The sequence below is a fragment of the Macrotis lagotis genome, chromosome 1, assembly GCF_037893015.1.
Source record: "Macrotis lagotis isolate mMagLag1 chromosome 1, bilby.v1.9.chrom.fasta, whole genome shotgun sequence".
Lineage (NCBI taxonomy): Eukaryota > Metazoa > Chordata > Mammalia > Peramelemorphia > Peramelidae > Macrotis > Macrotis lagotis.
Genome location: NC_133658.1, coordinates 247658368 through 247686176, shown reverse-complemented (window position 1 = coordinate 247686176; position 27809 = coordinate 247658368). Strand labels below are relative to the sequence as shown.

Genomic DNA, 27809 nt, shown 5'->3' with positions numbered 1-27809 from the left:
GCCGGGGAGCCCTGCGGCTGGGCCTGGGGGAGCGGGCGCGGGCCCGAGGGCTGAGACCCCGGGGCTCCGGGCGCTCCTCCTCGGGTGCCCTCGTGGCGCCCGCTCGGGCCTCCGCGCGCCAGGCCGGTGAGCCCCTGCGCCTCGCCTCGCACCATGAACGCCGCCGGCCCCAGCTACCCGCTGGCGTCCCTGTACGTGGGCGACCTGCACCCCGACGTGACGGAGGCCATGCTGTTCGAGAAGTTCTCGGCCGCGGGGCCCATCATGTCCATCCGCGTGTGCCGCGACGTGGCCACGCGCAGCTCGCTGGGCTACGCCTACATCAACTTCCAGCAGCCTGCGGACGGTGAGTGCGCCCCGGCCCCGGCCCCGGCCCCGGCCCGAACCTCCCGGGCTTACCGCCAAAATGCAGCGGAATGGAGCGGCGTCGGGGGTGGGGTGGCGCGCCGAGGTGCGAAGCTCCGGCCGCCCTGGCCCGCCCTGGCCCGCCCTCCGAGGCCCGAGGCGCCTCTTTGTGGATTGAGCGTGGCCGAGCCCCGCCGGGGCCACGCGGCCCGATCCGCACTCCCGCAGGCCCCAGCGCGCGGGGAGACTCGGCGGGGCGGCCGCCCCACACGCTCCCCTTCCCGGCCAGGCCCCCAGGGGGAGAGGCGCCGCGGGGGCCCGCAGAGCTCTATCAGCCCTCCTCATGCAGAAAGCGAGAGCTGCTCCTGCTTAAAGGCGCCATGCCCGGGGGGGGGCGCCATGCCCGGGGGGGGGGGAGTGCGCCATGCCCGGGGGGGGAGTGCGCCATGCCCGGGGGGGGAGCGCCATGCCGGGGGGGGGGGGAGTGGGAGTGCGCCATGCCCCGGGGGGGGGGGTGCGCCAGCGGGGGGGGGGGCGCCATGCCGGGGGGCGGGAGAGCGCCATGCCGGGGGGGGGGGAGTGCGCCATGCCCGGGGCGGGAGAGCGCCATGCCCGGGGGGGGGGAGAGCGCCATGCGCCATGCCCGGGGGGGGGGGAGTGGGAGAGCGCCATGCCCGGGGGGGGTGCGCCATGCCCGGGGGGGGGGCCAGTGCGCCATGCCCGGGGGGGGGAGTGGGAGAGCGCCATGCCCGGGGGGGAGAGCGCCATGCCCGGGGGGGGGGGGGTGGGAGTGCGCCATGTCTGGGGGGGGTGGGAGTGCGCCATGCCCGGGGGGGAGAGCGCCATGCCCCGGGGGGGTGGAGAGCGCCATGCGGGGGGGGAGTGGGAGTGCGCCATGCCCGGGGGGGGGAGTGCGCCATGCCCGGGGGGGGAGTGCGCCATGCCCGGGGCGGGAGTGGGAGTGCCATGCCCGGGGGGGAGAGTGCCATGCCCGGGGGGGGGGGGAGTGCGCCATGTCCGGGGGGGGAGTGCGCCATGTCGGGGGGGGGGGTCCGGGGGGGGAGAGCGCCATGCCCGGGGCGGGGGGAGCGCCATGCCCGGGGGGGGAGAGCGCCATGCCGGGGGGGGGGGCGCCAGTGGGAGTGCGCCATGCCCGGGGGGGGAGTGCGCCATGCCCGGGGGGGGTGGGAGTGCGCCATGCCCGGGGGGGAGAGCGCCATGTCCGGGGGGGGGAGTGCGCCATGTCCGGGGGGGGAGCGCCAGAGCGCCATGCCCGGGGGGGAGAGCGCCATGCCCGGGGGGGGAGTGTACGCCATGCCCGGGGGGGGGGGAGAGCGCCATGCCCGGGGGGGAGTGCGCCATTCCCGGGGGGGGGGGAGTACGCCATGCCCGGGGCGGCCCTGGGGGGGGGGGAGAGCGCCATGCCCGGGGGGGGGGGGAGTGCGCCATGCCCGGGGGGGGAGTGGGAGTGCGCCATGTCCGGGGGGGAGTGGGAGTGCGCCATGCCCGGGGGGGAGTGGGAGTGCGCCATGTCTGGGGGGGGAGTGGGAGTGCGCCATGTCGGGGGGGGGGGGGAGTGCGCCATGCCCGGGGGGGGGGGAGAGCGCCATGCCCGGGGCGGGAGTGCGCCATGCCCGGGGGGGGGGGAGTGCGCCATGCCCGGGGGGGGGAGTGCGCCATGTCCGGGGGGGGAGAGCGCCATGCCCTGGGGGGGGGGAGAGCGCCATGCCCGGGGGGGAGTGGGAGTGCGCCATGCCCGGGGGGGAGTGGGAGTGCGCCATGCCCGGGGGGGGAGTGGGGAGTGCGCCATGCCCGGGGGGGAGTGGGAGTGCGCCATGCCTGGGGGGGAGAGCGCCATGCCCGGGGGGGGGGAGTGCGCCATGTCCGGGGGGGGGGGGGAGAGCTCCATGCCCTGAGGGCGGTGGAGAGCGCCATGCCCTGGGGCGGGGAGAGCGCCATGCCCTGGGGGGGGGAGTGCGCCATGCCCGGGGGGGGTGTGCGCCATGCCCGGGGGGGGAGAGCGCCATGCCCGGGGCCCGGGCGCGCAGGCCTGCCGTGACCACCCGCAGCCGGAATAGCCCTTAGGTGCGTCTGCAGAGGAGACAAGATGGGGGGAAGGGGACGTGCTGCTGCACCCCAACTGCCCGCCCTCTGCTTGGACTAATTCAGAGTAAATGGGCAGCGGAGGGTCCAGGGGCCAAAGGCAGTTGTTCGTGGAGCCTGGATAGGCGTATGGGGCAGAGAGCCACAGCTGGCGCCGGCTCTGGCATCTGGCCGCTCCGCTGGGCATATAGTCTGGTTTTTTGGATAGGAAGAGGACTACGTGTTAGCACCCACTTCACAAGCTTGTTTTGAGAATCAAATGAGATAATACGCATTGTATAGCCCTTACCAGAGTGCCTGGCACATTTATTATTATCCTACCAAAGAGGAGTGAGGTGGAAATAGCATCTTGGTAGGGAATAGGCTGAGTTGAGACCAAATAGTGAAATGTGTATGGCAGCCCCCCAGTCTCCTTGTTTTTCTTATTTTAAGTATTTTTCCCCAATACCTACATGAGTATTTTTTCCATTCCCATTTAAATTCCCTTTCACTTTTGTAGTACCCACTTTCGTCTTTCACCTTATAGGTTTGCAAAACATTCTCCAAAACCCCTGGGTTTTACAGGTAACATTATTACTCCCATATTTCAGATGAGCACAGCAAGTCTTGCAGAACATGTGAAGCATCTGAGGCAGCATTCAAGCTCAGATCTTGACCCCTTGTGCTGGGTTCTTGCCCCACAGCCTTGCTAAGGCCAATGGAGACGTGATGATATGAAAAAACCTACCGGGCTTAGAACCACAGTTCCTTTCTTTCTCTGGGCCTCCATTTTCTCCTTTCTGAAGTCACAGTTTTAGATTAGATTACAGGTAGGAAACACCCTTGGGGCAGATTCAAAATTCAAGAAATCTAGTAGCTTTTATTTTATATTTTTATTTTTATTTATTTAGGTTTTTGCAAGGCAATGGGGTTAAGTAGCTTGCCCAAAGCCACATGGCTAGGTGTCTTGAGTATTAAGTATCTGAGGTCAGATTTGAACCCAGGTACTCCTGACTCCAAGGCTGGTGCTCTATTCACTGTGCCACCTAGCCACCCCCTCTAGTAGCTTTTTAGGGGTGAATTAATCAAATGTTTAACCAAATGTAGCAGGCTAATTTTTAAGTTGATCATTTTGTGTGACCCACAAATGATATAAATATCCAGGTGGTCCTTGGTAGAAGAAAGGTTCCCTACCCCTGAACTGAATGGTCTTTGAAATCTCTTCCATCATTTGTCTAGAGTGAATGTTAATGAGGCCTCTTGGACTTGAGAACTATGTCCTTCTGGGTCCCTCTGAGCCTAGTGGGTCTTGCCCCAGGCTGAGGGAGTATGTAAGTTCTCTGGAACTCAAACCCTTTTCTCTCTGTTTAGCTGAAAGAGCCTTGGACACCATGAACTTTGAGGTAATCAAAGGCAGGCCCATCCGTATCATGTGGTCCCAGCGGGATCCAGGACTCCGGAAATCAGGAATCGGCAACATTTTTATCAAAAACTTAGATGACTCCATTGATAACAAGGCCTTGTATGATACCTTCTCAGCTTTTGGGAACATCCTTTCTTGTAAGGTGGGTTCCAGGGTTCTAGGTTCTGATGACTAAATATTGCCCAGGCCATGTCTATGTCCCGGGAAGAACAAGCCCCTATAAGCAATAGTAGGTATGGATATCAAGAGTCACCAGCCATCCATGGAACTGCAGTCTTGGAAGGGGGAAACCTTAAGGGAAGTTGATTTTTGATCTGTGAGACGGGGTTAGACAAGTTGTACAGTAAAGATCTGATGGCCTGAGAACTTAACTTGTTCAGGAAATTAATCTGATCCTATAGCTAAAAGAGCAAGCAAGCCTTTTCCTCTCTGATTCAGTTTTCTCTTTTCTCTTAAGACATGAGATTAGATGATCTCTATAGAAGGTTACCATTCTGTTCTATGAATATTTCCAACTGATTTTCTTTTTTTTTTAAATTTATTTTTATTAAAGATACCAACTGATTTTCTATCAGGATATTTTACTATGTGGGTAGCTCTCAGGTTGATTATCAATTAATTAATCATTGAGGTTTAGAGACATCATTTTGGAGTATAGCTTTTGAGGGCACATTTTATTCTACCAAGTTCATTTTTAAAAAATCAACAAACAGCAGGCTCTTATATTTGCTGCATTTTCTGCCGATTTTGAACACTTAAAGATATCTGCTAAAGAAAAAGGCCACCCAAATCCTTTTCTTTTTGGTCAGGATTGTACTGAAATATATATGTGATGGAAAGATATATAGACTCAGTGATCACTGACCAATGTCCTCCAGTGCTTTTTTTTTTCTTAATAAATTTTAGTAACCTTTATGATTTCCAGCATTTTCAGAGTTGTTGGCTCCCACTCAGGTTTCTGATCTGTTCCAATATTCTATACTACCTAGGTCATCTTAAAGTATCTCCTCCTGCAGAGTTGGGAACTCTGACTGTAGAATACTGCTTAGAATGTCAGACTTTTATTGATAAAAAGTTTTACTGAACTATTTTGTCTCGCTCCTTATTTTTTTTTTTCCTTTGTCCATAAGGAATAGCTTTCTGGGAGAAGAGAATGCAAGTGATAGTTTAAGAATTTATTTTTTTATTGTTTTTTTTAGGTTTTTTTAAAAAATATTTTTTGCAAGGCAAATGGGGTTAAGTGGCTTGCCTGAGGCCACACAGCTAGGTAATTATTAAGTGTCTGAGGGATTTTTTTAAAAAATAGAAATGGCATGACAGGTCTGGTCCCTTTATTTTTTCTTCTGTTTGTTGTGTTTTATTGTAATTTCTCTTGGATATGGCTTAATTATAAGGTCCAAGTTTTCCATAGAAATGTTTTTCCTTGCCCTGCTATTTGCTGCAAGCATAAGTCTTCCTTCTTAAAATTTTGTAAATGACTTTATTTCCAAGCAGTGCTATTCTTGGTTGCTCTCCCTACTTGACAAGAAGGTTGAATATTGACTGAAGTCATTTCTGGGCCCTTTTGGCCTTCTTTACTTTTGTTGGTCAACCTTCTGGATGATTAGTGCAGTCTATATTTTGGATTTGAACTCCTGACTCCAGGGCCAGTGCTCTATCTACTGTACTACCTAGCCACCCCAAGAATTTATTTTTTTTAATTATTTAAATACCTATTACATAAGAGCCGTGTAGTTTCTCCAAGGAGTTTCTCTAGTTCCTCCAGGAAACAACATGTACATAGAAGAGTAAATACGATAATATATTTTTATTTGTATATATGTATATATACAAATATATGTACATATATTGTATTTTTACATATGCACTGTTTATTTTTCATTTATAAAATGTGTGGTATTTACTCATCAATGTAACACATTACTGTGCCGCACATTTAAATCTATATTACCTATTTGTGAACATATGTTCATATTACATCTGTGTGAACATATGTAATATCTGTGTCACATGTAGGTGATGTATAAAGAGAGGGGGTGTATAGAGTGCACACATGTGCTTGTTTAAAGACAAAGGGATGGGAGAAAGCATGCCATGGATGTCTATTGACCAAGTAGTTCAGAATGGCTGGAAGCAGAAGATCATGAATTAAAAACTGGAAGGAACCTTAGAGGTTAACTGTTCCAACCAAGCTAGGTGGCACAGTAGATAAGAAGGGGCCAGAGTCAGGAAGGCCTGAGCTCAAATTCGACTTCAGAGTCCCACTAGCTGTGTGACTCTGGGCTAATTTCTTTTTGCCTCAGTGTTTTTTTGTCAAATGAGGGTGATGGCAGCACCCTACTTGCCAGTGTTATAAGGATCAAATGAGATAATAGTTTTAAAGTGCTTGGCACAGTCTGGTTGGTAAGTAGCAGAGCCAGAATTTGAACCCAGACCATCCCAACTTTTTCCATGATCAGAGGCTTGCAGATTTGAAAACATAGCCTGGAACTTGTTTGAAGACATACCTTTTACACTGGAGGCTGGAAGGAACTAGAGCTTCTTGAGAAGGATAGTGATGTGATAAGACCCCTCCTTGATGACTGATCTATTTGGCAGCTGTGAGGAGGAGATGACAAGAGAGACACTGGAGACATCTCTCCATTTGAGAGGTGATGACTGTCTGTAAGTTTACTGTTAGTGGAAAGAAGAGGAGGATGCTAGAGGTGATAGGGATTTTTTTTTAAAAATAGAAATGGCATGACAGGTCTGGTCCCTTTATTTTTTCTTCTGTTTGTTGTGTTTTATTGTAATTTCTCTTGGATATGGCTTAATTATAAGGTCCAAGATTTCCATAGAAATGTTTTTCCTTGCCCTGCTATTTGCTGCAAGCATAAGTCTTCCTTCTTAAAATTTTGTAAATGACTTTATTTCCAAGCAGTGCTATTCTTGGTTGCTCTCCCTACTTGACAAGGAGGTTGAATATTGACTGAAGTCATTTCTGGGCCCTTTTGGCCTTCTTTACTTTTGTTGGTCAACCTTCTGGATGATTAGTGCAGTCTATATCTTTTCTTCTATTTTAGAGTCAGTAGTTAAATGTGTCAGGTTGGAACTACTGTAATTTGTATTTTCTCATCTTTTTGGGTGTACAGCAGTTGAGGGTAAGTGACTTTTCCAAGGTCACAAAGTTAATCAGTGACAAGTATCTGAGGTCTGATTTGAACTCATAGCCTCTTGACTCCAGGAATGGTGCTCTGTTCACTGTGCCACCTAGCTGCCCCATCATTTTTATCCTTTTTTTTATTGTTGGCATAGATTCTAGCCTCTCTTCCAAAAATTACACAACTGATGTAGAAAAGGCCTTCATGTGGGTAACTTGGCAGTCAGTCACCTGTCAGGGAACCAGTCAGTTCATGTATTGTTTGGTGTTTGCTGTGTCCAAGTCCTTTTGACTCTTCTGGAAAGAATTCATGAAAAATAAGTGGAAAAACTTCTGAAGTAAGCTACAGATGTTAGACAGATCCTAATTCTTTATCCCAAACCATGTTTTACTGCATTTACCACTGTTCTTCCTAAAAGCCTGGCTTTGCTTTGAAAGGTAGAGTATCAGCATATATATTGACTTAGAGAAGCTCATCAAGTGCTGCAAACAATTTCCCTAAGGCATCCTGTCTTCTCCAGCAGATTTCCCCTTCTATTATGTCTTCTGTCTCACCTATCTTCAGCCTTTCCCAGTAGCTCAGTTGGTAGAACATTAGATATCTAGGGACAAAAAAAGTGTCACAGGAACTGTTTAGGAAAGAAGTGATCAAAAATAGGCTGTGGGCCAGTCATTTTCTGAAAGTGAGGATTAATAGATGAGACGATGATCCAAGGATTCCATTAGTGCCTATCCAGAAGAAAGGGAGATCTTGGATGGAGAATTTGCTGGCAGAACAAAATGGGATGAGAAGGTGTGGGTGAGTTTGAGCCTGCACAGCTGGAAGGACTCAATCAACATCACTGGTAGATGGGATCCATTGAAAGGGTTATCCTTGTTATTTGAAGAAATGAAAGACTCATTGAACTTTCCCTGATCCCATCTCTGTTGTGCCTTGTGGAAGGCACGTTCCTTGTCCCTAGGAGCTCATGAACATGGTGGAGAGAGAACACTTATATAAGGAGTATTAGGAAATTATGTGTTTAGGGCCACATGAGCAGGAATGCTGAAGGATTTGGCCTTTATCTTCTAGGCAAATGGGAAGTCATTGCAAATTTCAGAGCAGGATAGTCCTGGGATAAAAAAAGTAGTACCTCAAAAATTAAGTGGGTGATAATCTGTGGCTCAAACCTTTCCCAGGCCCCTTGGCTACAAGTGCATTCCTCTATGAGATTTTGATCATTGCTGTGCCTTATCTTCTACTTACCTAGTTATTTATGTAGTGTCTCCCTCATTAGTGTGGACTCTTAACAGGTGTGGTGGTTTACACCTATAATCCCTCTAAGGGGAGGTTGAGGTCCCTGAATGGATTGAGTGTGGGAGTTTTAAGTTGAGCCAGTGGGATTGGAGTTTTCTGGGTGTCTGCATTAATGTGGTGGGCCCCTGACAATGGGACTGGTCTTGGCTAAGGAAATCCAGGCTAACTGAGAAAGGATAAATTGGCCCAGGTCAGAAAGGAAGTGGGTCAGAGCTTCTATATGGAACATCAGCAGTGGGGTCAAGCCTAAAAGGAGGCACTTAATTTTTCTGAAATACCTCTTCTATCCCATGACTGCCCTACTCTAAAATCTGCAGTGACTTCCCATTACTATAGGATAAATGACCACTACTACACTTTCATTTCAGACAAGATAAAGATAATTCAATTTCTTCCTCCTATATTCTTCCCCCCCTCCAAAAAAATAAAAGTCACTGTTGGACAGGGTCTATTTTTGCTTTTCTTTGTATTTTCAAATAGTGCTTAGTACAGTGTCTGTTGCATAGTTGCATTTATTAAATAATCGTTGACTGGCTAGGGACAGAGAGAAAGATCGGCTAGATGACCGTTGTAAAAAGAATTGAATGATGCCACATTTCTTGCAAAAGCACTCACTCTTGCATCCATCATTTCACTTGATTCCGGCAACATCCCTCTTACACAGTTAGATGAAGAAACTGAGGCTCAGAGGTTAGATGACTTTAATTAGAATTAAACAAGTCAGAGGTCAAGCCAGAATGAGAATATGAGTCAGACTCCTGATTCAGGGGTGACTTCTTGTTACCAAACTGGATTTGGGTAGGGGTGTGGAGATGGCAAGAGAAAAGGGATGGTTGAGAATGAGTTATATTGTGGGTGGCCCCTGGGTGGGAGTAACCTCAGCATCTTTGCCTGGACTGAATTTTCTTTCCTCTGTCCCCTCCTTCCCCCCCGACCGTGACAGGTGGTGTGTGATGAGAATGGCTCCCGGGGATTTGGCTTTGTCCACTTTGAGACGCAGGAGGCTGCAAACCAAGCCATCGGCACCATGAATGGAATGCTCCTTAATGACCGGAAAGTGTGAGTTGCCTTTGGGGTGGGGGGAGCTTGGGGAAAAGCTGATATCGTCACTTAGCAAAGCTGGGATTGCAACCTGGGTCTAACCTGAATTTCTAGTAGAGGTTTCTTGCCAACATGGCATGGACTGTCTAGTTACAGAGGGTCCTCTTTCCACTGCCTGTGAAACAAGGAGCCTTGTAAGGGGTCTTTGACTGAGACCAAGATCTTCCTCTGGCTTAGATGTGAGGGACTTGGAGACAGTTCCCATTTTTAGAGTATTCTCTTTCTCCCCAAACCACCTTCCTAAATTCCTTGTTAGCCTCATGCGGACTGAGGAAGGGTAAATTGGCCCAGATCAGAGGAGAGGGTCCAAGCTTCTGTAGGGGTCAAGCCTAGGAGGAGGCACTTAATTTTTCTCAAATACCCCTTCTATCCCATGACTATCCTACTCTAAAATCTGCAGTTGCCTTCCCTTTGCTATAGGATAAGTAACTATTAAAATTTCATTCTAGGCAGGATGAAGATAACTCAGGCTCTTCTTCCCATATTCCTCTCCCTTTCCTCCCCCGAAAAAGAATCTTTGTTGGTCAGGGTCCATTTTCCCCTTTCTTTATATTTCCAAATAATGCTTAGTACAATGCCTGTTGAATAGTGAACTTAATAAATAAATGTTTGTTGACTGTTAGGAGCGGAGAGAAAGGAGATCAACTAGATGATCATTGTAGGAAGGATTAAATGATGCCACATTTTTGTAGCATCTTTCCAGTTACCTCTGCTTGAAATCTAGATGTCATCCTTAACTCCTGAGTCCTGCTCCCTTTCGCTTAGCCAGTCTTTTCTACTTGTGTCACATTTCTCCTTTTATCATGCCTTCTCTCCTCCAACACTGATCCTGATCCAGGCCCTTACTATCTCACACCTGGTTGGTTTCCCTGCCTCTAGTCTCTCAAGTCCATCTTCTACTTAGCTGTCAAATCTGTCTCTATAGATGCAAGTCTAACCCTATTAACTCATCATCTCCCTTTTTATTTATTTCCAGTGAGACCTTGTTACTTCTAGGAACAAATATAATAAAATCTGGTATTTAAAACCCTCTATAAATAGGTCTGTTTTTTTCAGACAAGACTCTATTTTCCAACTGGGGAATTTTTACTGTCTGTCCCCCATGCTTGAAATGCTCTCCCTCATCATTTCTTCCTCCTGGCTTCCTCTAAGTCTCAGCTAAGAAACTTTTCTCTGATATCCTTAATCTTAATGCCTTCCCTCTGTGATTATCTCCAGTTTGTAACCTGTTGGTATAATGTTTGCATGTTATGCCTCTCATTATATAGTAAACTTCCCTGAGGGCAGACACTGTTTCATTTTTCTTTTTTTTTAAATCTATAGTGCTTAAAGGAGTCTCTGGTACTTTGTTTTCTTATTTAGTTGTTTCAGACCCTTCCCTGACCCCATTTGGGGTTTTCTTGGCAAAGATACTGGGGTAGTTTGTGATTTCCTTCTCCAGATCATTTTACAAATGAGGAAACAGAGGCAGACAGGGTTAAGTTGTGTCTGCAGGTAGACTTGAACTCAGGTCTTCTCATTCCACTGCACCAGAGCTGTCCGGTCTATAGCAATCCATTAAAAAAAAAAATTAGTTCACTGATTTAAGGTTTAGTTTATAAAGATTTTTCTTCATTTTTAGACTGTGATTACATTTATATTTCCATAATACAGCTAAAACTTAGAGATGAAGTATCACAGCTAATTTTTGTATCTAGGTCTCCTGATTCTAAGTCCAAGGCTCTCTATTGTATCACACTGTCCCTTTCTAAATGGCCTAATGGGAAAGTTAAAGGATATGAAAAAAGAGGTGATGTGAAAAGTTAGTGATAGTGCAATGTGGGAGGGTAGGGATGGAGTACATAAAGAGTATGCTAGCAAAATTTTAATATCTGACTCTGAAAAATATAAGGAAGAAAGAAACATGTACTTGATATACTCATTTTTTTAAGGAAAAGCTTTAAATTTGTTATTACGCATCTTATATTTAACAACTTATTTTATTCAATAACTCAAAACCCCACAAGCTTTCTTCTGTAGCTAATTACTTTAAGTTTTTTTTTTAATTATCGTATGTCTGAGTTTGGATTTGAACTCAGGTACTCCTGACTCCAGGGCCGGTGCTGTATCTACTGCGCCACCTAGCTATCCCTGTAGCTAATTACAAAGAAAAATTATGAAATTAGTAGATTCTAATTAGTGCTATACTACAGCACTGCAGCCTTCACTTCACTTCAGCCTATAGGTTATTCCTGATAGTGACTCTCCATTGAATTAGTAACTATATATCTTGATTTGTTTATTTCTGTGGAGATGTTGGATATTTTACTTATTTACTTTTAACTTTAACTTACATTTTTTCTTTTAACTTTAACTTATATTTTTCTTTTGCAAGGCAACGGGGTTAAGTGGCTTTAATCTGCATTGTTAACAAATTTTCTTTTGTTTTCTTAAGTTTAGCCAATAAATCAAGTCTTAATTTATAACATTTGCTGATTTTTGAGATCTAAGCTGAAAATTTTAGTAGTTGGCTCTTGAGAACTGGCTTAAGTGGGCTCCAGCTCACCCCTGGAGGGGTTCCTCCTGGCTGAGAGAAATTAGACAAGAATAATGGAGATGAGGAAGTGGGGGGGGAAGGGGAAGAACATACCATGTATTTTAAGAGATCATGAATTTTCTTTTAATTTCTGGGGATTTCAGGCACAGGAGACCTCTGGAATCTTTTTGTCCAATGAGTCAAGTGACCTTTTAGTAGGAGATTGGCAGAAGAGGAGTAATGGATGTTATAGAAAGGAGGGCCAATCCTGTTCCCTTCTTCCCTGCCTCTCCTGCAATTTGAAAGTTATGGAAATATGAGACAGAACTGGGTGTGTGTGGGGGTCAACCTTGAAAGATGGAGGGGAATTCTGTGGGTCTGGGCTTCTGGGGAAGGTGAGGTTGACTTTGAGGGCTCCCTCTTGGCAGTTTCGTGGGCCACTTCAAGTCTCGGCAGGAACGGGAGGCAGAACTAGGGGCACGAGCATTAGAATTCACCAACATCTACATAAAGAACTTCAAGGAAAATGTGAATGATCATTCCCTTCAGGAACTCTTCTCCCAGTTCGGTAAGAGCCTAGGATTGGTTGGATGAGGGGGAGACTACTTGGCCCTCCCAGGCCATAGAACCTGACTTCCTATTATCTATTCTCAGGAAAAACCCTGAGTGTGAAGGTCATGGTAGATGAAAATGGACATTCCCGAGGCTTTGGTTTTGTCAACTTTGAGAAGCATGAGGAAGCCCAAAAGGTGAGGACCATCCTTCCTTGTTGGGTTGGTTTGGGGGAAGGATTCACTGGGGGCCCCTACTGGAGAGGTCTGGAAGATAGAAGAATTAGATGCTCAGCCTGCATTTTTCCTTTTGAGAGAGGAGGACTTAGCAATTGTTCCATTGTAACCAATAAGAGAGCCTAGGGATTTACCTCTTCCCATATTCTATATTCTCTACCTTGGTTTCTATAGACTCCTGGAATATTAATTGGATAGAACCTTAGAACCTTGAATGGCAGAGCTGTCTTGGGTATCCAGTCTCCTATCATTCTCATTGAAAATAACTTTCAGTGTGAAAAATGTCCTCCGTGTTTGGTATAATGGAAGGAGTCCTGGAGTCCCCAAATCTGGATTGAAATTCTGCCTCTGTTGTTTACTCAGCAGTAGGTGCTTGCGTGGGACTCTTCACTTCCATATACCTCAGTTTCCTCTTCCATAAAATGAGGGAGTTGAACTAGATGGCCTCTGAGGTATTTGTTTAACTCTTACTCAATGTGCCTACAATTCCCTTGCAAATGAGGGTTCTAGAAAGTTGTCTTGGGGGCCTTGAAGTCAGATAACTTGCCTGTGGTTACCCAGATTTTCCCATTTTCTAGACCTGCTTCCCTTGTCTATAATGCCCTACTGCTTTTCAGAGGGAATTTTATTTTATTTTATTTTTAGGTTGTCTTTTTTTTTAATTTATTTTTTTGCAAGGCAAGTAGGGTTAAGTGGCTTGCCCAAGGCCACACAGCTAGGTAATTATTAAGTGTCTGAGACCGGATTTGAACCTAGGTACTCCTGACTCCAGGGCTGGTGCTTTATCCCCTGCCCCATCTAGCTACCCCCTTCAGAGGGAATTTTAAAAGGAGAGAAGGGTTACTTGGAAATTGAAAAAGACTGAGTTGGTGACTGACCTGGGACTAGAATCTAGATGATCTCACTTCTTGTCTTATGTTCTGTTCATTATGCCATAGCTTCTTCCCTAATAATGTGGAAACCAAAGTAGGATGCTTTTGCATCCCTCTTTCTGGGAAGGATTTAGGCAGGGACATGGGGAAGATGTTGTTATGACTCTGTCCAGTTGCTGGGTACTGACCATTTTCTCTTCCACAGGCTGTGAGTAGCATGAATGGGAAAGAACTTGGGGGTCGTATTCTGTATGTTGGACGGGCCCAGAAGAGGACAGAGAGGCAGGGTGAACTGAAGCGTAGATTTGAGCAGATGAAGCAGGAGAGAGTGAACCGGTATCAGGTAAGGGGAAGCTGCACAAAGGCGAGAACTTTATCAAAAATGATAAAGATTTGTGGAAAGGTTAAGTTGTGCTATTTGGAGAGGGGTGTACCTTGACCTGAAAGACCCAACCCAAGAAATGAGTTGTTGGTGGAGAGTCATCCTCTTCTATCTTAGTGTAGATGCAGTGGTTGGGGGAATATTGTAATCGGATTTGGGCTAATTGACAGGAGACTAATGTCTTTCTAGGTAAGATGATTGGAGTACTGAGATAAGATATAGCAGGGAGGTCAAAAAATCAGAAGTCGGTTTGAATGCTTTGAATTTTCAGCACCCAGCCTTTAACCTGGCAGTCACCTTTTGCTGCTGCTGATAATGATAACTAGCTTTTATATAGCATTTTAAGATTTTCAAAGTGCTTTACAGATAAATGCCTCACAACTCTTTGAGGTAGGTACAATTATTGTCCCCCTTTTACAATTGAGACAGAGAAGTTAAGTGACTTGTCCAGGGTTACATAGCTAATAAATACCCAAGGCTAGATTTGAACTTCTGATTTCCAGGTCTAGCCCTTCATCCATTGTGCCACCTCACTGCCTCTTGATGAACATAAGTAAAAAGACTACCCATGAAAGATATGTTAGGAAATATGGTTTGGGATTAAAACTGAAAGGAGTCAAAAGCTTATAACCCATCAATAAACAATTTATTAGGCACCAATTGTATACACTGGAAATACAAAGACAAAAAATGAAAATAACTTTTGCCCTTTAGGAAGCTTACATTTCTGCTGGGGAGAGAACACATTCACACAATAATTACACAGTGAGGGGAGAGAGGAATGAGGAAAGGCATCTTGGAGAAGGAAGAACTGAGCAGAACCTTGAATGGAGTTAGGAGTTTTAAGAAGGATTGATAAGGAGGGAGCACTTAAAGATGGGTCAGGGAACAGCAAAACAGGAGAGTTTGTTTGGATTATGTGAGCTGAGTAAGGTGCAATTAACCTAGAAAGTTAGGCTGAGATCATGTTATGAAGAGGTTTTAAAGCCAAATAGCAATTTGTATTTTCTGTGTATACATTATAGGTATTTTGAGTTCCAAATTTTTCTCCCTTCTCTCCCCAAGACAGCAAGCAATCTGATAATAGGTTGTACATGTACATAAAATATTTCCACAATAGTCATATTGTTAAAGAAGAATCAGAACAAAAGGGAAGAACCATGAGAAAAAAAAAAGTGAGAACAGTATTCTTTGCATTCAGACACCATAGTTCTTTCTCTAGATGTGGATAGCATTTTCCATGATGAGTCTTTTGGAATTGTTTTGGATCATTATATTGCTGAAAAGAGCTAAGTTTCTCATTGTAGACACCTTTGTAGCAGGTTATATCTTAAACAATTGAGTGAAAGATGAGAGAATGATCTGTTTGGTCACAAAAGAATATTTTAATCAGTTAAGTAAGTTAGCCCTAAAAACTCTTCCTCAAGTAAGGTGATACAAGAATCCATAATCTTCTGCAACCTCAGAGAGAGCAAACAAGAGAGAGTTCTCTTAACTGACCAGCAAATTTTAAAACAAATTTGAAGCATGATCATGGATACAGAGCACTGGCCAAATGGAAAAGGCTTCCTTGGAAATGGTGAGATCAGATCTTCCAGACCCTCCTGTTGGCAGATGACATTGGTCTGATTCCCACAAACCCCAGAATATCACAAGACCTTAATGAGATCTGTGAGCCCCTTATCTACGTGGTAAATGGATATAGAAGCCCTACTGTCTGAATGAAGAATGTTGAGATGGTGCCATCAGTCTATGTCATAGATTAATAGGCTCTGAGTTGAAGCGTAAAATGAAGACTGATCAAAGCAGAAATTATTCTATCTTGGGAACAGGTCCCCAAAATTCCAAGTTACCACAAAAACTTTTTAAAACACCAATATCCCCTTGATGATGTGAGTTGCCTTACTTGTAATGAAGTCTTCCTTCATCTAAAATTCAAAATTTTGAATGATCAAGAGAAATGCACTCTGGATGCAAATAGTCAATGGCATGCTTCCAACAATGACTTGGACACTTTATGTGTATCTATCTTCTAGGAAATTGCAATGAACCAGTTGCATAGTGCAATTGAGAATTTACCTGATTTTTCACTGAGGAGCTTACCCTGCCAATTTACTCTTACAATATCTGGAGGAAATCTTCCATTCAGTATAGCCTGTTTCCCTTTGTGGAGAACATATGGCATGGTCTGGATGGGTCACAGTTTGTACTGTTGGGGAAAATTCCCCACCCAAACTGATGAAGCCATGGATCAGTTGAGTTGTACCTGTCTCTGCCTTTGGTCTGTTCTCCAGACTACCCCAGCACATGGGAAATGGGAAATGTTAAAAATGAAAAATAAAACGGATAAAAGTTAATTGGTGGTTTTCTAAATCAATATGCCATGGCAGGGGTTGATTTCTTTTAGACCTCTGGTCTAAACTTGAGTTTAGTTAGATGGATTTACTACTGGGTTGGATGACCAGATCCAGAATTATCGTTTAATGGTTCAACAGTGTGGAGTTGAGACAGGAGAACTTAGGGGGTCAGGACTTCCAGATCTCACAGACCATTATCTCTGAGCCTTGGTTTTCTGCTCTGCAGAATGAGGGTATTTGGATTGATTACTTCCAGCTGATTCTGTGATTGAAGAGAGGGACCACCTTTTTTTCCTGATGGTACAGAGGCCAGAGGACACAAGCAGGGAATCTGGTTCTGATAGCTGCACAGATATACCTACCGGGATTGTGCATGGTATTCACAAATTTTGCTTTCATGTCCAAATTCTTAGAAATCTCAATCTCCCCCTTTTCAGCCCTTCAGATCTGCCTACTATACACCTACCTTGGCTTGTTTCTCTAGATTGGCATATAGAAAGAGTTGGACCGGCCTGAAAAAGGATGGACTGAGATCTGGCCTTGCCTCTCAGTGGCATTGAGTACATGTTGGGGGTTGGGGTTAGCTGTTATGGACTTTCCTTAAAATCTCTGTCCTCATTTTTTCAGGGTGTGAACCTGTATGTGAAGAATCTGGATGATGTCATTGATGATGAGAAACTACGGAAGGAATTCTCTCCATATGGTGTGATCACCAGTGCCAAAGTAAGGACAACTTTAGGCCATGGGACTGAGGTGCAGTGGGGAAATGAGGGCACCATTCCCTCTACTTTCAGATTGAGGGTGGCAATAATTTAGAGATTTTTGAGGCAGAAATGACCTGGTTCAGGGCTGAGGTTTTTACCTTACAGAGGTCAAATCCTTTCATGAACCTTATACTAGTGGCCTTGGATCCCATCACCCTGGCCCCTAAAACCTGGCTAACTACCATACAGGTAGCGGTACTGGGTTATTATACATTGTTTGCTTCAAGTAAGGCATTAGGCCAGGGTTGTAGATTAGAAACATTTCCACTTTTTGTGGGGAGTGAGGGGGAGAAAGGTCCTCATGGGGTGAGTGTGGGATTCCAGTTCTAAACTGATATTTTAGTGGCCATAGTGTAGACACTCCCCTTCTCTTAGACAATCAGGTTGAGATCTCAGAGTGTTTTCACTCTCTTGGCCTCTTACCAATCAAGCCCCTTAAGCTTAGGAAGAGAAAGATCAGAGAAGGAAAAGACAAGGCCTTTGTCTTCATGGAGTTCTCCTAGTAGATTCACAGAATGTTAAAGCCAGGGTGGCATTGGGCATGGTCTAGACAGAGGTCTAGAGTGGGTAAATAACTTGTTAGGGAAAAAAGCCAAGGCCAGGACCCAACTCTCCTCTCTGTGCTGGGGTTCTTGACACTATGCCATGCTGCCTTTCATGACAGCTGTAACATGAAATGAGTAAACATTTTCAAACCAAAATTGATACAAATTCACTTACATTGAGTGATGGTGAATTAGAAAGGCACTCTTCAGTTTAGACTTACTTGGGGCTCTTATTCTTGGCTCTCACTGGTTTGATGACCCCTGAGGCAAGTCTTGTGCCCATTTGACAATGGTGAATGATACCTGCCAACCTCTGAGGATCTGATAAGATAATCAACGTGGAAGCGTAGCTCACTATGCCCTGGTCTAAACCAGATTAAAATATAATTAGGAAAATTTAATTAAATAAAAATGATAAAACATAGGTATTTTCAAACTAGATCAGTATGTGATCCAGAGGGATCCTTCTATGTGGATTAGTAGCCCCTGTTTCTGAGTTTGATACTGTGGTAGTGGTATAAGCATTAAAAGCAGAGGGGGTAGAACCAGATTAAATGAGAGGTTATTCACATAACTCAAGAATAGTGATTTTTTAGGGGTGGCTAGGTGGTGCAATGGATAGAGCACTGCTCCTGGAGTCAGGAGTACCCGAGTTCAAATCCGGCCTCAGACACTTAATAATTACCTGTGTGGCCTTGGGCAAGCCACTTAACCCCATGCCTTGCTAAAAAGCCTAAAAAAAATGGTGATTTTTGAAAAGGGAAGGCTGAAGCAGTTTTAAAGATTCAAGATAGGGGCAGCTAGGTGTTGTAGTGGATAAAGCACCGGCCCTGGAGTCAGGAGTACCTGGGTTCAAATCCAGTCTCAGACACTTAATAATTACCTAGCTGTGTAGCCTTGGGCAAGCCACTCAACCCCATTGCCTAGCAAAACAAAACAAAACAAAACAAAAAGTCATGGAGTGGGAGTCAGGAGACTTCAGCTCTAATCTCAGCTCCACTATTTTATGTCATCTTTGATAAATCATTTAGATTCTCTACACCTCAGAGGAGTTAAGCTGGGTGATCAGACTCCAAGGCTACTGCCAACTCTGATTTCCTTTGAGTCTAGGGTGAGATTTACAGATGAAAACATGCTAAGATATAGGTAAACATTGGTTTCTCTGATGATGATCTGATGATCACACTTGTGAAAAGATAAGGCACAAGTCTTGAGAAACCTGTATAGAGCCAGGTGTGATGAATCACAGAAGGGAAGGTCAGAATGCTCTCACATCATCTGAACACATGCTCATCTTTTTTTTGGTAACTGAGGTCCTTCAGCCCTGGCTCTCAGGACCATTAGAGGGGCACTGAATAAAGTCAGCCTGGGATTGGGTTGGTTTTTGTGTGTCTCCTTAGCTAGATCATTGGGGTGTAGGACTGCCTAACCTTGTCCAGGGTAGCTTTTTAGGAAAACCTTGCTGACTAATATGGTGAACCTGAGGGAGGAGGGAAGTGTGGCCTGGGACCCATTGTCTCTTCCGCACCCCCACAGTGGACTTTGTCTTGTTTTGCTTCTAGGTGATGACAGAGGGTGGCCACAGCAAGGGGTTTGGCTTTGTGTGTTTTTCTTCTCCAGAGGAGGCTACGAAGGCTGTGACAGAGATGAATGGTCGGATTGTCAGCACTAAGCCTCTATATGTGGCCCTGGCCCAACGTAAGGAAGAACGGAAAGCCATACTCACCAACCAATACATGCAACGTATCTCTGTCCTCCGGAACATAAATGAGCCCATTTTTCCCCAACCCACTAATTATTTCCTACCTGCCATCCCCCAGGTGACTTCAGTCTTCCAGGTAGAAATTGTGATCATGTATTTCTTTTGTCTTTTATGAATTCACTGCTTTTCTACTTTACTGAGTTCTCTACTTCTAGAAATGGAAGGGATCTTAAAAATCTAAAACACTGGACTGGAAGAGGCCTTAAAGATGATCTAATAAAAAAAATATGAGGAAACTAAGGTCCAAAATTTTAAAAATGTTCAGGGTTTTGCAGCAGTTTATTATTGGTAGAGTCAGATGAGGATGAAAACCCAGCTTCTTGGTCTGATGGTGTTTCCTTTCTGGTCCTTTGTTAAAATGGCCCTATATCCTGGTTTTTAAACTAAACTTTAAAGGGGTGTAGTTCAATACTTTTTAAATTGTCTCTGGTCTTAGAATGAGATACAGTATTGACAGTTGAGTCACCTGTCTCATTTTAATACCCTACAGGCCTCTTCCTGTAGTAGGTGGCAAGAGCGGATTGAGTTACATATTTACCTATTAAAACAAGAATTTTAGGAGGAAGTAAGAGTCCTGAAGGGTGGGGAGAGATAGGTTTTTATGTAATTTATACTTTATAGTATTCACCATTCTTATGAGGATAATCTGAAGTCCTACTTCCAGTGGCTTCTACCTTTCTGGAGCTTCTGGCATTTCCAGGGCTCTTTGCCACTTGTTTCTGGCCCCCTCACTTCCATTCTGGGCTCAATAAAAGACAATTTTAAATTACTACAAGATAAAGGACACTGAATTTGAACTTGAGACTTGGGTTCAAATTCCAGGTCTGCCATTTATTAGTTATGTGACTTTGATCAAGTTGATTTCTCACTATTTCCTTTCCTATAAAATAAATGCGGGGGTGGGGGTGTGAAGGTAGAGGGTTGAATTCAATGACCTCTTAAACCTAGTTCTAAGACCTGTGATCTTGTGATTTATGTTCACTCTCCATAGCCGCCTACCCCAGCAACCTTCTACAGTCCCAGCACTGTGGCCCCCATGCGGGTTGCCCCAAGGTGGACCAGCTATTCTCCTAGGTCTTCATGTGAGTGTTTCCTCCCCCCCTCCTTTCTTCACCTGGATCTCTTCTTCCCCCTGCATCCCCCAATCTCTTTTTATCCTCTTTAACATATCCTTTCTACAGTCATTGGTTTTTCCCTTTATTATTTCACTCTCATCACTGACTTCTACCAGGAGTCTCTAATTTCTGATCAAGTACAAAGTGCCTGCCTTGAATGATTGTTCTCTTCTTTTCAGCCACACCCCAGCACTCCAGTCCCAACATCAATACTGTCCGGCAGGTCTCTACTCAGGTGCCCCAAGCAGGGCCTCACATGCAGAGAGTGGGTAAGTTGAACTATCACTTCTCCCACTGTGGTCTTGTATAGATCTTCCTGGAGAATAGGGAAGTTATCAAGAAGGTTCACTTTTCCCCAAAGGTAACTGAGAAGGGCCAAGTCATCTGTTCATGTTTATCTGGGAACAGTTTGTTCCCCATCCACAAGTCTCCCCGTGAAAATAGAAGGAGCTTGGTTTTCCTTGGCATTCCTGGCAGATGGACTGGTCCCCCAGCTAGTCCTCCTTCTTAATGTTCCACCCTCCTCCCCATTCCCACCACAAGCTGCCAGGTCAATGTTAGGAAAGCCTTCTTAACTGAAACTAAAAGAATAGTCAGTCTTGGAGGTAGAAAACTTCCAGTCACCATGAGTAACTTCAGATTCAGGTTCACTGACCATTCTCAGAAAATGGAAGCTACTTGAAGCAAAAATACAGGAGCTGCCTCTTTTTGGTCCTTGTATCCACAGGGCCAAGCACAAGTTAACTGGGTGCATACAAAGTGTTTCATAACTACTCATTGACATAACTTGTCAGTGCAGGTACTAGCCTAGCTGGCTTCAAGGTCTTTTCCAGTTCTGAGATCCTTAGATCTTAACATGTCTTTTTATCTATTGCAGTCAATATTGGGACCCAGACTATGGGAAGCGGATGTCCAGACTCCCCAGGTCGAGCCATTGCACAGTACAAGTACTCCTCCACAGTGCGTAATGCACAACAGGTAAAGGGTTTTGTCCAGGCTCCTCAGACTGGTGTGAGCTCAGGCTTCCAGAGACATGCTGGCTTGCTTACATGCTTCCTACGTTGGTTCCATATCTGTAATTTGGCTATTATATTTTGTATGTTTTCTTTCTCTTGCAGTCTGTTTCTTCCAGCCAATTTGTTCAAAATTGTGTTCAAAAGTCACCTCTAGGAATTCTTCCTGTTGAAACTAACCCTGTTGATCAACCCTGTGTCCCTGTAATTATGTTAGAGCTGGGGAGGACCTTTACAACAGTGGTTCCTTTTTTTTAAATTCAGGGACCTTGGGTTGGGTGAGTTTTTGAGTCTCATCCCACTTCTCTTATGGAGGAAGAATTTGAGGTTGCAAGACTCAGTGGACCTACCCAAAAATCAAGCAATGTTATTGAAGTCTAGGTGTAGAACCTGTTTTTCCTCAACCTTAGACTTGCCTTGGTAGTTACATAGTTGATGTCTACTATTAGTCCTTTTCTTAAAATGAGGGAACACAGTACATTGAATTTTTAAAACTGTCCTCTTTCATGAGTCTTTTCGTATCACACCCATCATGAGTTTTGCCCAGTCTCCTTTTTCCTTATGGTAGGCAAGGCTTTGCAGACAGGTAGTTCTGATGTTAGTCTGTATTTAACATGTTTGTGCCGGGGTTTTTTCCCTAGGTAATGGAGCCAGCAGTACATATCCAGGGGCAGCAGCCTTTAACTGCATCTATGTTAGCCTCAGCCCCACCCCAGGAACAGAAACAGATGCTTGGTATGTGTACCACTCTTGCCTGGTAGTGTTTGGGAGCAGTTTGGGCCTGGATCTGAGCCTGAATAGGAAACTGCCTTGATATTAGCATAAAGACCTTTAGCTTTTGGACTCGTTAGCATCATAGGATTCAAAAACCAAATGCTTGGATTTGAATCCCAGTTCTGCTACTTATTACTTGGGTAATCTTGGGGAGGTTATTTCTCTAGACTTCAGACATCTATAAAACAAGGGAATTGAATTATCTCTAGAGTCCCTTCTAGCTCCAGTCTCCTGTACCTCCCACTTGGCATTTTGAGTATTTTAACGATAGATGCTTCTTGTACCCAGTCCCTATCTTGGCTACTTTAGATGCAGTTTGGTGTAGTGGAAAGAGTTTTGGGCATTGTGTGATGTTAGGCAGATCAATTTTCTCACCGGTGAAGGGAATTCTATTTATCCTGGTGATTCTGCCTGTCAAGAGTTCTCTCCCTAGTCCAATCTGTTCATTAACCTACTGAAGTGATTTAACTGAAGCTCAAATCTGACCATATCACCCCCAATCAGTTAACCTCAAGTTACTCCCTAACACTTCTAGGTTCAAAACAAAGTCCTTTATTTGGCATTCAGAGCACTTCATAATCTATCTCTTCCTCCCTCCCTTGCCCCCTTCAGTCTTCTTACATCTTGCTCCCCAACTCGTACTCTTCGATCCAGTGATGCGGGCCTCCTGGCTGTTCCATGAACGACACCCTCCATATCTCAACTTTGGGCATTTCCTCTGGCTGTTCCCCATGCCTGGAATGCTCTCCCTTCTCGTCACCACCTCCTGGCTTCCCTCAAGTCCCAACTAAAATCTCATCTTCTGCAGAAGCCTTTCAATTCTAGCGTCTTCCCTGTTAATCTGCATATCCTCTATGTCTGCCTTATTTTGTATATATTGGTTTGCTTGTTCTCCCCACCTCCATGCTCCCCAATTAGATTGTGAGCTCCCTGGGGGCAGGGATCACCTTTTTTTTTTTTTGTATATCCAGCTCTCAGTGCAGTGTGCCTGCTTAATAAATGTTTATTCACTGAATGACTGGATAGTGCTTACCTCATAGAGCTGCTGAGCCAAAAGTGCAATGGAAATGGGAACTTGTATTTTTTTAATTGCTTAAAGACCTTCATTTCCACACCTCCCTTCTCCATAAATAGCATCTCACCTCCTCTTCCAGGATGTGCTTTGGGCTTCTGGGGAGGACCCTCCTGTCAGCTCCCATCTCCTTGAATGACGGGGAGGGTAGGTCTTCTTGTCACACAATGGGCAAAGTGCTAGCCTGGGCATTAGAAGACCCAAGCTAGAGTTGTTTTGGTCACTTAGTAGCTGCTCACATGTAAAGTGGGGCTAACATCGACAGAGAAGCAAGCATGGCCTGGTGGCTGGAGAGCTGCCCTGGCTTTCCATCCTACCATAATGGGTAGGTGGCTTGGGGTGAATTTCTCTGTTTTGGAGACACATTAAGTCTAAGGTGCACAGCAATGGCTCATCTGTAGTCGGAGAAATTTCCTCCTCTGCTTTAGTGATGAAATCACAGGTTCAAACAAAAAAGCAATTAAAAAAATCTCTACAAGGTTGTTAAGATGCCTTTATCAACCTTAAAAAGGTCTCAAAATGTTAGCACTTAGATGAAATATGAACTCATAAACATAGGTACTTCCTCCACTGGTGCAGGCTTACAAAAGTATCCTACTATATCTTTTTCTTATTCTGGTCCTGATTATTTTGTGGAGCTTCCTGAATCCAGACCCTATCTTCTCTGTTCTGATAGTTCATGGATAGCAGTGGTAAGATTATTCTAACCAGGCTCTTACTATACAATTGGTTCACTTTATCTGCCTTGATCTTTTCCAATACCACTATTCAAACATTAGCAATTGCTACATACCCTCACACCACTATGTACCTTTCCATTACCTTTCAGGTCATCTGTAATTTTGGTGCTTTTGAAATTGTGGCATTCCATGATTCAAGATTATATGGCATTACTGGAAAACTATAACTATTATAAAGATGGGCTTCTGCAGCAGTGAGTAGTTTGGGATCATGAAAATGCTAATTTCCTAAATCTGATCTAGCCCAATTTCATCCTTTTATTGAACTTTTAGGCCCAGGTCACTCTCCATAAGGGATAAGATCCACATTCTGATGACCAGCTCTACCAATCTAAATTCATGCATAACCTGGGAAGATGGGAAATTTTTTTTCAAGGCAATGGGGTTAAGTGACTTGCCCAATGTCACACAGCTAGGTAATTATTGTCTAAGGCTGGATTTGAACTCAGGTCCTACTGACTCTAGGGTCCATGCTCTTTCCACTGCGCCACCTAACTGCCCCTTGGATGGGTATTTCTAAGTCTTTGCTTCTTCCTATTTGCAACTAGATCATTCTATTCAGTAACTGAGTTTCATTTCAAAGTCTCTGTATTCTTCAGTTAAGTGTAACTGGCCCAATACTATCCAAAAATGGTGAGTATTTGCTTGCCACCCACAGAAAATCCTTTTTTCATTTGAACTTCACCCACTAAATCCTTCCTAACAATAAGTGCATGCTTTTGACAAGCATATGTCTCATCTGTCATTTGCTATCCACAGGAGCATTAGTTGTTTTTCCTTGCAGGTAATAATAGACTCAAAAATATCAGACGTTTAGCTACAGTGATGAAAGGCTTCAGGGAAAGTGGTTATTTAAAAGAGCAGAAAGCCTAAGCATAATTTGACATAAACCCTAGACCTCACAGTTCAAACAACAAGGTAGTTTGAGCCACAAGGCCCAAAATTCCATAGGGAAAGAGCCTAGAAGCAATGGAGTGCTATCAGGAATGAATCGAAGAGAAGGAAAAGCAGTTCTGTGGAGGAAGAACTGAAAGTGGATAGGCAGGGATGCAGACCCAACCAAGCATTTAAAAGCATGTACCAAAGATGATGGAAGTAATGGAAGCTACCATGGTTGACTCCACAAGAAAGTGTCAAGAATGCTTAGCTTGGAATGAGTTAAGGCTGTTGAGGAAAGCTGAGGATAACCAAGAGGGACTTTGAAAGTTAACTGGAGAAAAGGAAGAGTGGGATAACACTGAAAATGGGGTCAATCCCTTTCATTTTGCTTTTGTTTTCTAAGCAGTGATCTTTGGACTTTAACAAGATAGCTAAGGAAACAAACTAAGTAAGCAGATAGTGACTGCCTAGCTGCCCTGGATAAGCTTAAATCATGTGCCAGATGAATAATGGTAGCTACAAGGTTTGCAAAGTATTTTACATCCTGTTATCTCATTTGGTCATTACATAACCCTGTGAGGTTGCTTCTACTATCCTCACTTTACAAATGGGGAAGCAGATTTGAGAGCAGTCGCATGACTAAGTCAGGGTTGCAAAGTTCTGTTTGAGGCAGGATTTGAACTTGGGTCTTCCTGAAGGATTCTAAGGCCTGCCTTAGATTACCTACCATAGATTGAATTGCATATTATCAGGGCAGACAGATGACTGAAAGAGATTATTGAGCTATTGCTATTTTTATTGAATATGTGGGTTAGATAGTGAAATAGATTCAAGATTTACTGACTAGCTAGAGTCAAAAAAGTTATCTTCAGGCTAGAGTAGATGACCTTGGTGGTTCCTTATTGGATTCCATGACTCTTGCATGATCTTGCCAAGAAAACCACTTAAAAATTGTGATCTACCAAATAGAATTTTTTTAACACATATAACCAAATTATAAATTTGCACTTCACAATCAATTGCATGACTGTGAAGATGCATTCTACAGAGCTGATTCTTCTACAAAAATTTGCCTATTTCTCTTCTTTATGAAGCATATTCTAGGGGAATGAATGAGCTAACAAGTATATGGTTTGATGTGGATACTAATTGGCTTTCTGGTAGCTAGCTTTTGGTGACCAGTATTTTATCTTTTATACTCTAGGAACTCTTTCCTTCCGATATCTCAAACCAATCAGGGTCTCTAAAGTAGCTTTCTTTTACATTCATTCTTGTAGTTGCTCCTTCCTTGGGTCTTGAGATAATGGATTGAGTCCAAAAGTCATGCTTTCATTTTCATTAATTTTATAGATTAGTAAGTAGGGGAAGCTAGGTAGTGCAGTAAGAGCACTGGCCCTATAGTCAGGAGGACCCGAGTTCAAACCCTACCTCACTTATGTAGCTGTTGTGTGACCTCGGGCAAGTCACCTCATTGCCTTGCAAAACTAAAAAAAAAATACTAAATGGCAGATGTTTGACATTCCTTGTTTTTCTCAGATTTGTTAAGTGTGCCAGGACCAGGCAGACTGAGCCTTAAGCCATGTTTTCTACAAGCTTATTTTTCACTTTTGCTAGCTGTTTCTATTTAGCTGCTACCTTTTTTTTCAGAGGCATTTGTACTATATACACATTGTCCTTTAACTGCTGTGTCTGTTTGGAAAAGTCTAAGGCAGTTTTTGAACTCAGCTTTGTTGTGCTGTTTGATCATCAGTTTGCTGTTTTTTTCAGTTTAATTTGTTTAACTAGGTCAAGTTGACTCCTGTTGTAGATTGCTTTCTTATTGGTATCCTAAGCACAGAGACCAATTCTGGAAGTCCTCTTTGCCACTAACCAGCAACTACTTTAGACAGTGTTGTCGCTACATTAAGCAGTTCCAGAATTTCACCATCCTTCTCAGGTGAAGGCCACAAGCTTCAGGTGGTTCCATAAAGGACTTCAATTTAGGGTAGGGAATGGTATTAAGTTTTAACCAGCCCTTTGAGACAGTACAGCTTCTGTTCCCAGTTTACAGATGGAGGGGTCAGGGCTGATGGTGTGGTGTGGGTTGGGCTCTCAGTTCAGGTCTGTGCATTACTCCCCCTGCTGTTTTGAGCAGGTGACAGACTCTATCCACTCATTTATGGGATACATGCCCAGCTGGCTGGCAAGATCACAGGCATGCTGCTGGAGATTGACAATTCAGAGCTGCTGCTGCTGCTGGAATCTCCAGAATCCCTCCACTGCAAGGTAGGTATCTGGGGCTCTGAGAGGGCAGTACCCATGAGTCTTGTGTGAGCCAGGTGTAGTGGAGGTGATGCCTGTGCCACTGGGAGGGGGAGGTCTGGGCACCCAGAAAAGCCCTCCTAGTCTGGTTGTGGGGGAGAGAGGGGAATAAGCATTTATCTAGCACCACACCTCAACACTTGACAAACTATCTCCTGATACCACCCTGCAAGGAGGGTGTTATCCCCATTTTACAGAAACTGAGGCAGACATTAAATCACTTCCCAAGGGTCGTCCAGCTAGAGTCTGGATTGGAACCCAGGCCCTCTTGACTCTGGGTCCAGTGTCCTCTCTACTGCACCATCGATGTGCAGGGTGTGTAACTACAACTTACCATGGGAACCTGTCCTTAAAGGTCAGCCAAAGGCAACCTTCCTAGAAAGGTTGTTGGGCTGGGCCAGGCCCAAGGGATTTTGATTTTCCTCTCCCACCTTCAGATTGAAGAAGCAGTTGCTGCGCTCCAAGCACAAGAGGTCACAGAGCTGTCCAAGACCTATGTACACTGAGGCCCCTGTGAGTCTAGGCCCAAACAAACACGGTGGA

The 27809-nt window shown here is 44.8% G+C and overlaps 1 protein-coding gene across 2 annotated transcripts; it reads left to right on the top strand.

The window, feature by feature from the left end:
* On the top strand, window positions 1–27809 carry PABPC1L (poly(A) binding protein cytoplasmic 1 like). 2 transcript variants are annotated; one of them, XM_074210115.1, is made up of 14 exons: window positions 1–346; window positions 3799–3992; window positions 9230–9345; window positions 12331–12470; window positions 12557–12651; window positions 13768–13905; window positions 16929–17024; window positions 19173–19448; window positions 20364–20454; window positions 20667–20756; window positions 21365–21465; window positions 22142–22235; window positions 27100–27230; window positions 27704–27809. In XM_074210115.1, the coding sequence occupies exons 1-14, from the start codon at window positions 154–156 to the stop codon at window positions 27770–27772; spliced, it is 1824 nt and encodes a 607-aa protein (XP_074066216.1). In that variant the 5' UTR covers window positions 1–153; the 3' UTR covers window positions 27773–27809. The 2 variants fall into 2 exon arrangements, with proteins under 2 accessions (XP_074066216.1, XP_074066214.1); XM_074210113.1 differs by lacking the exons at window positions 27100–27230; window positions 27704–27809 and adding an exon at window positions 22887–23594.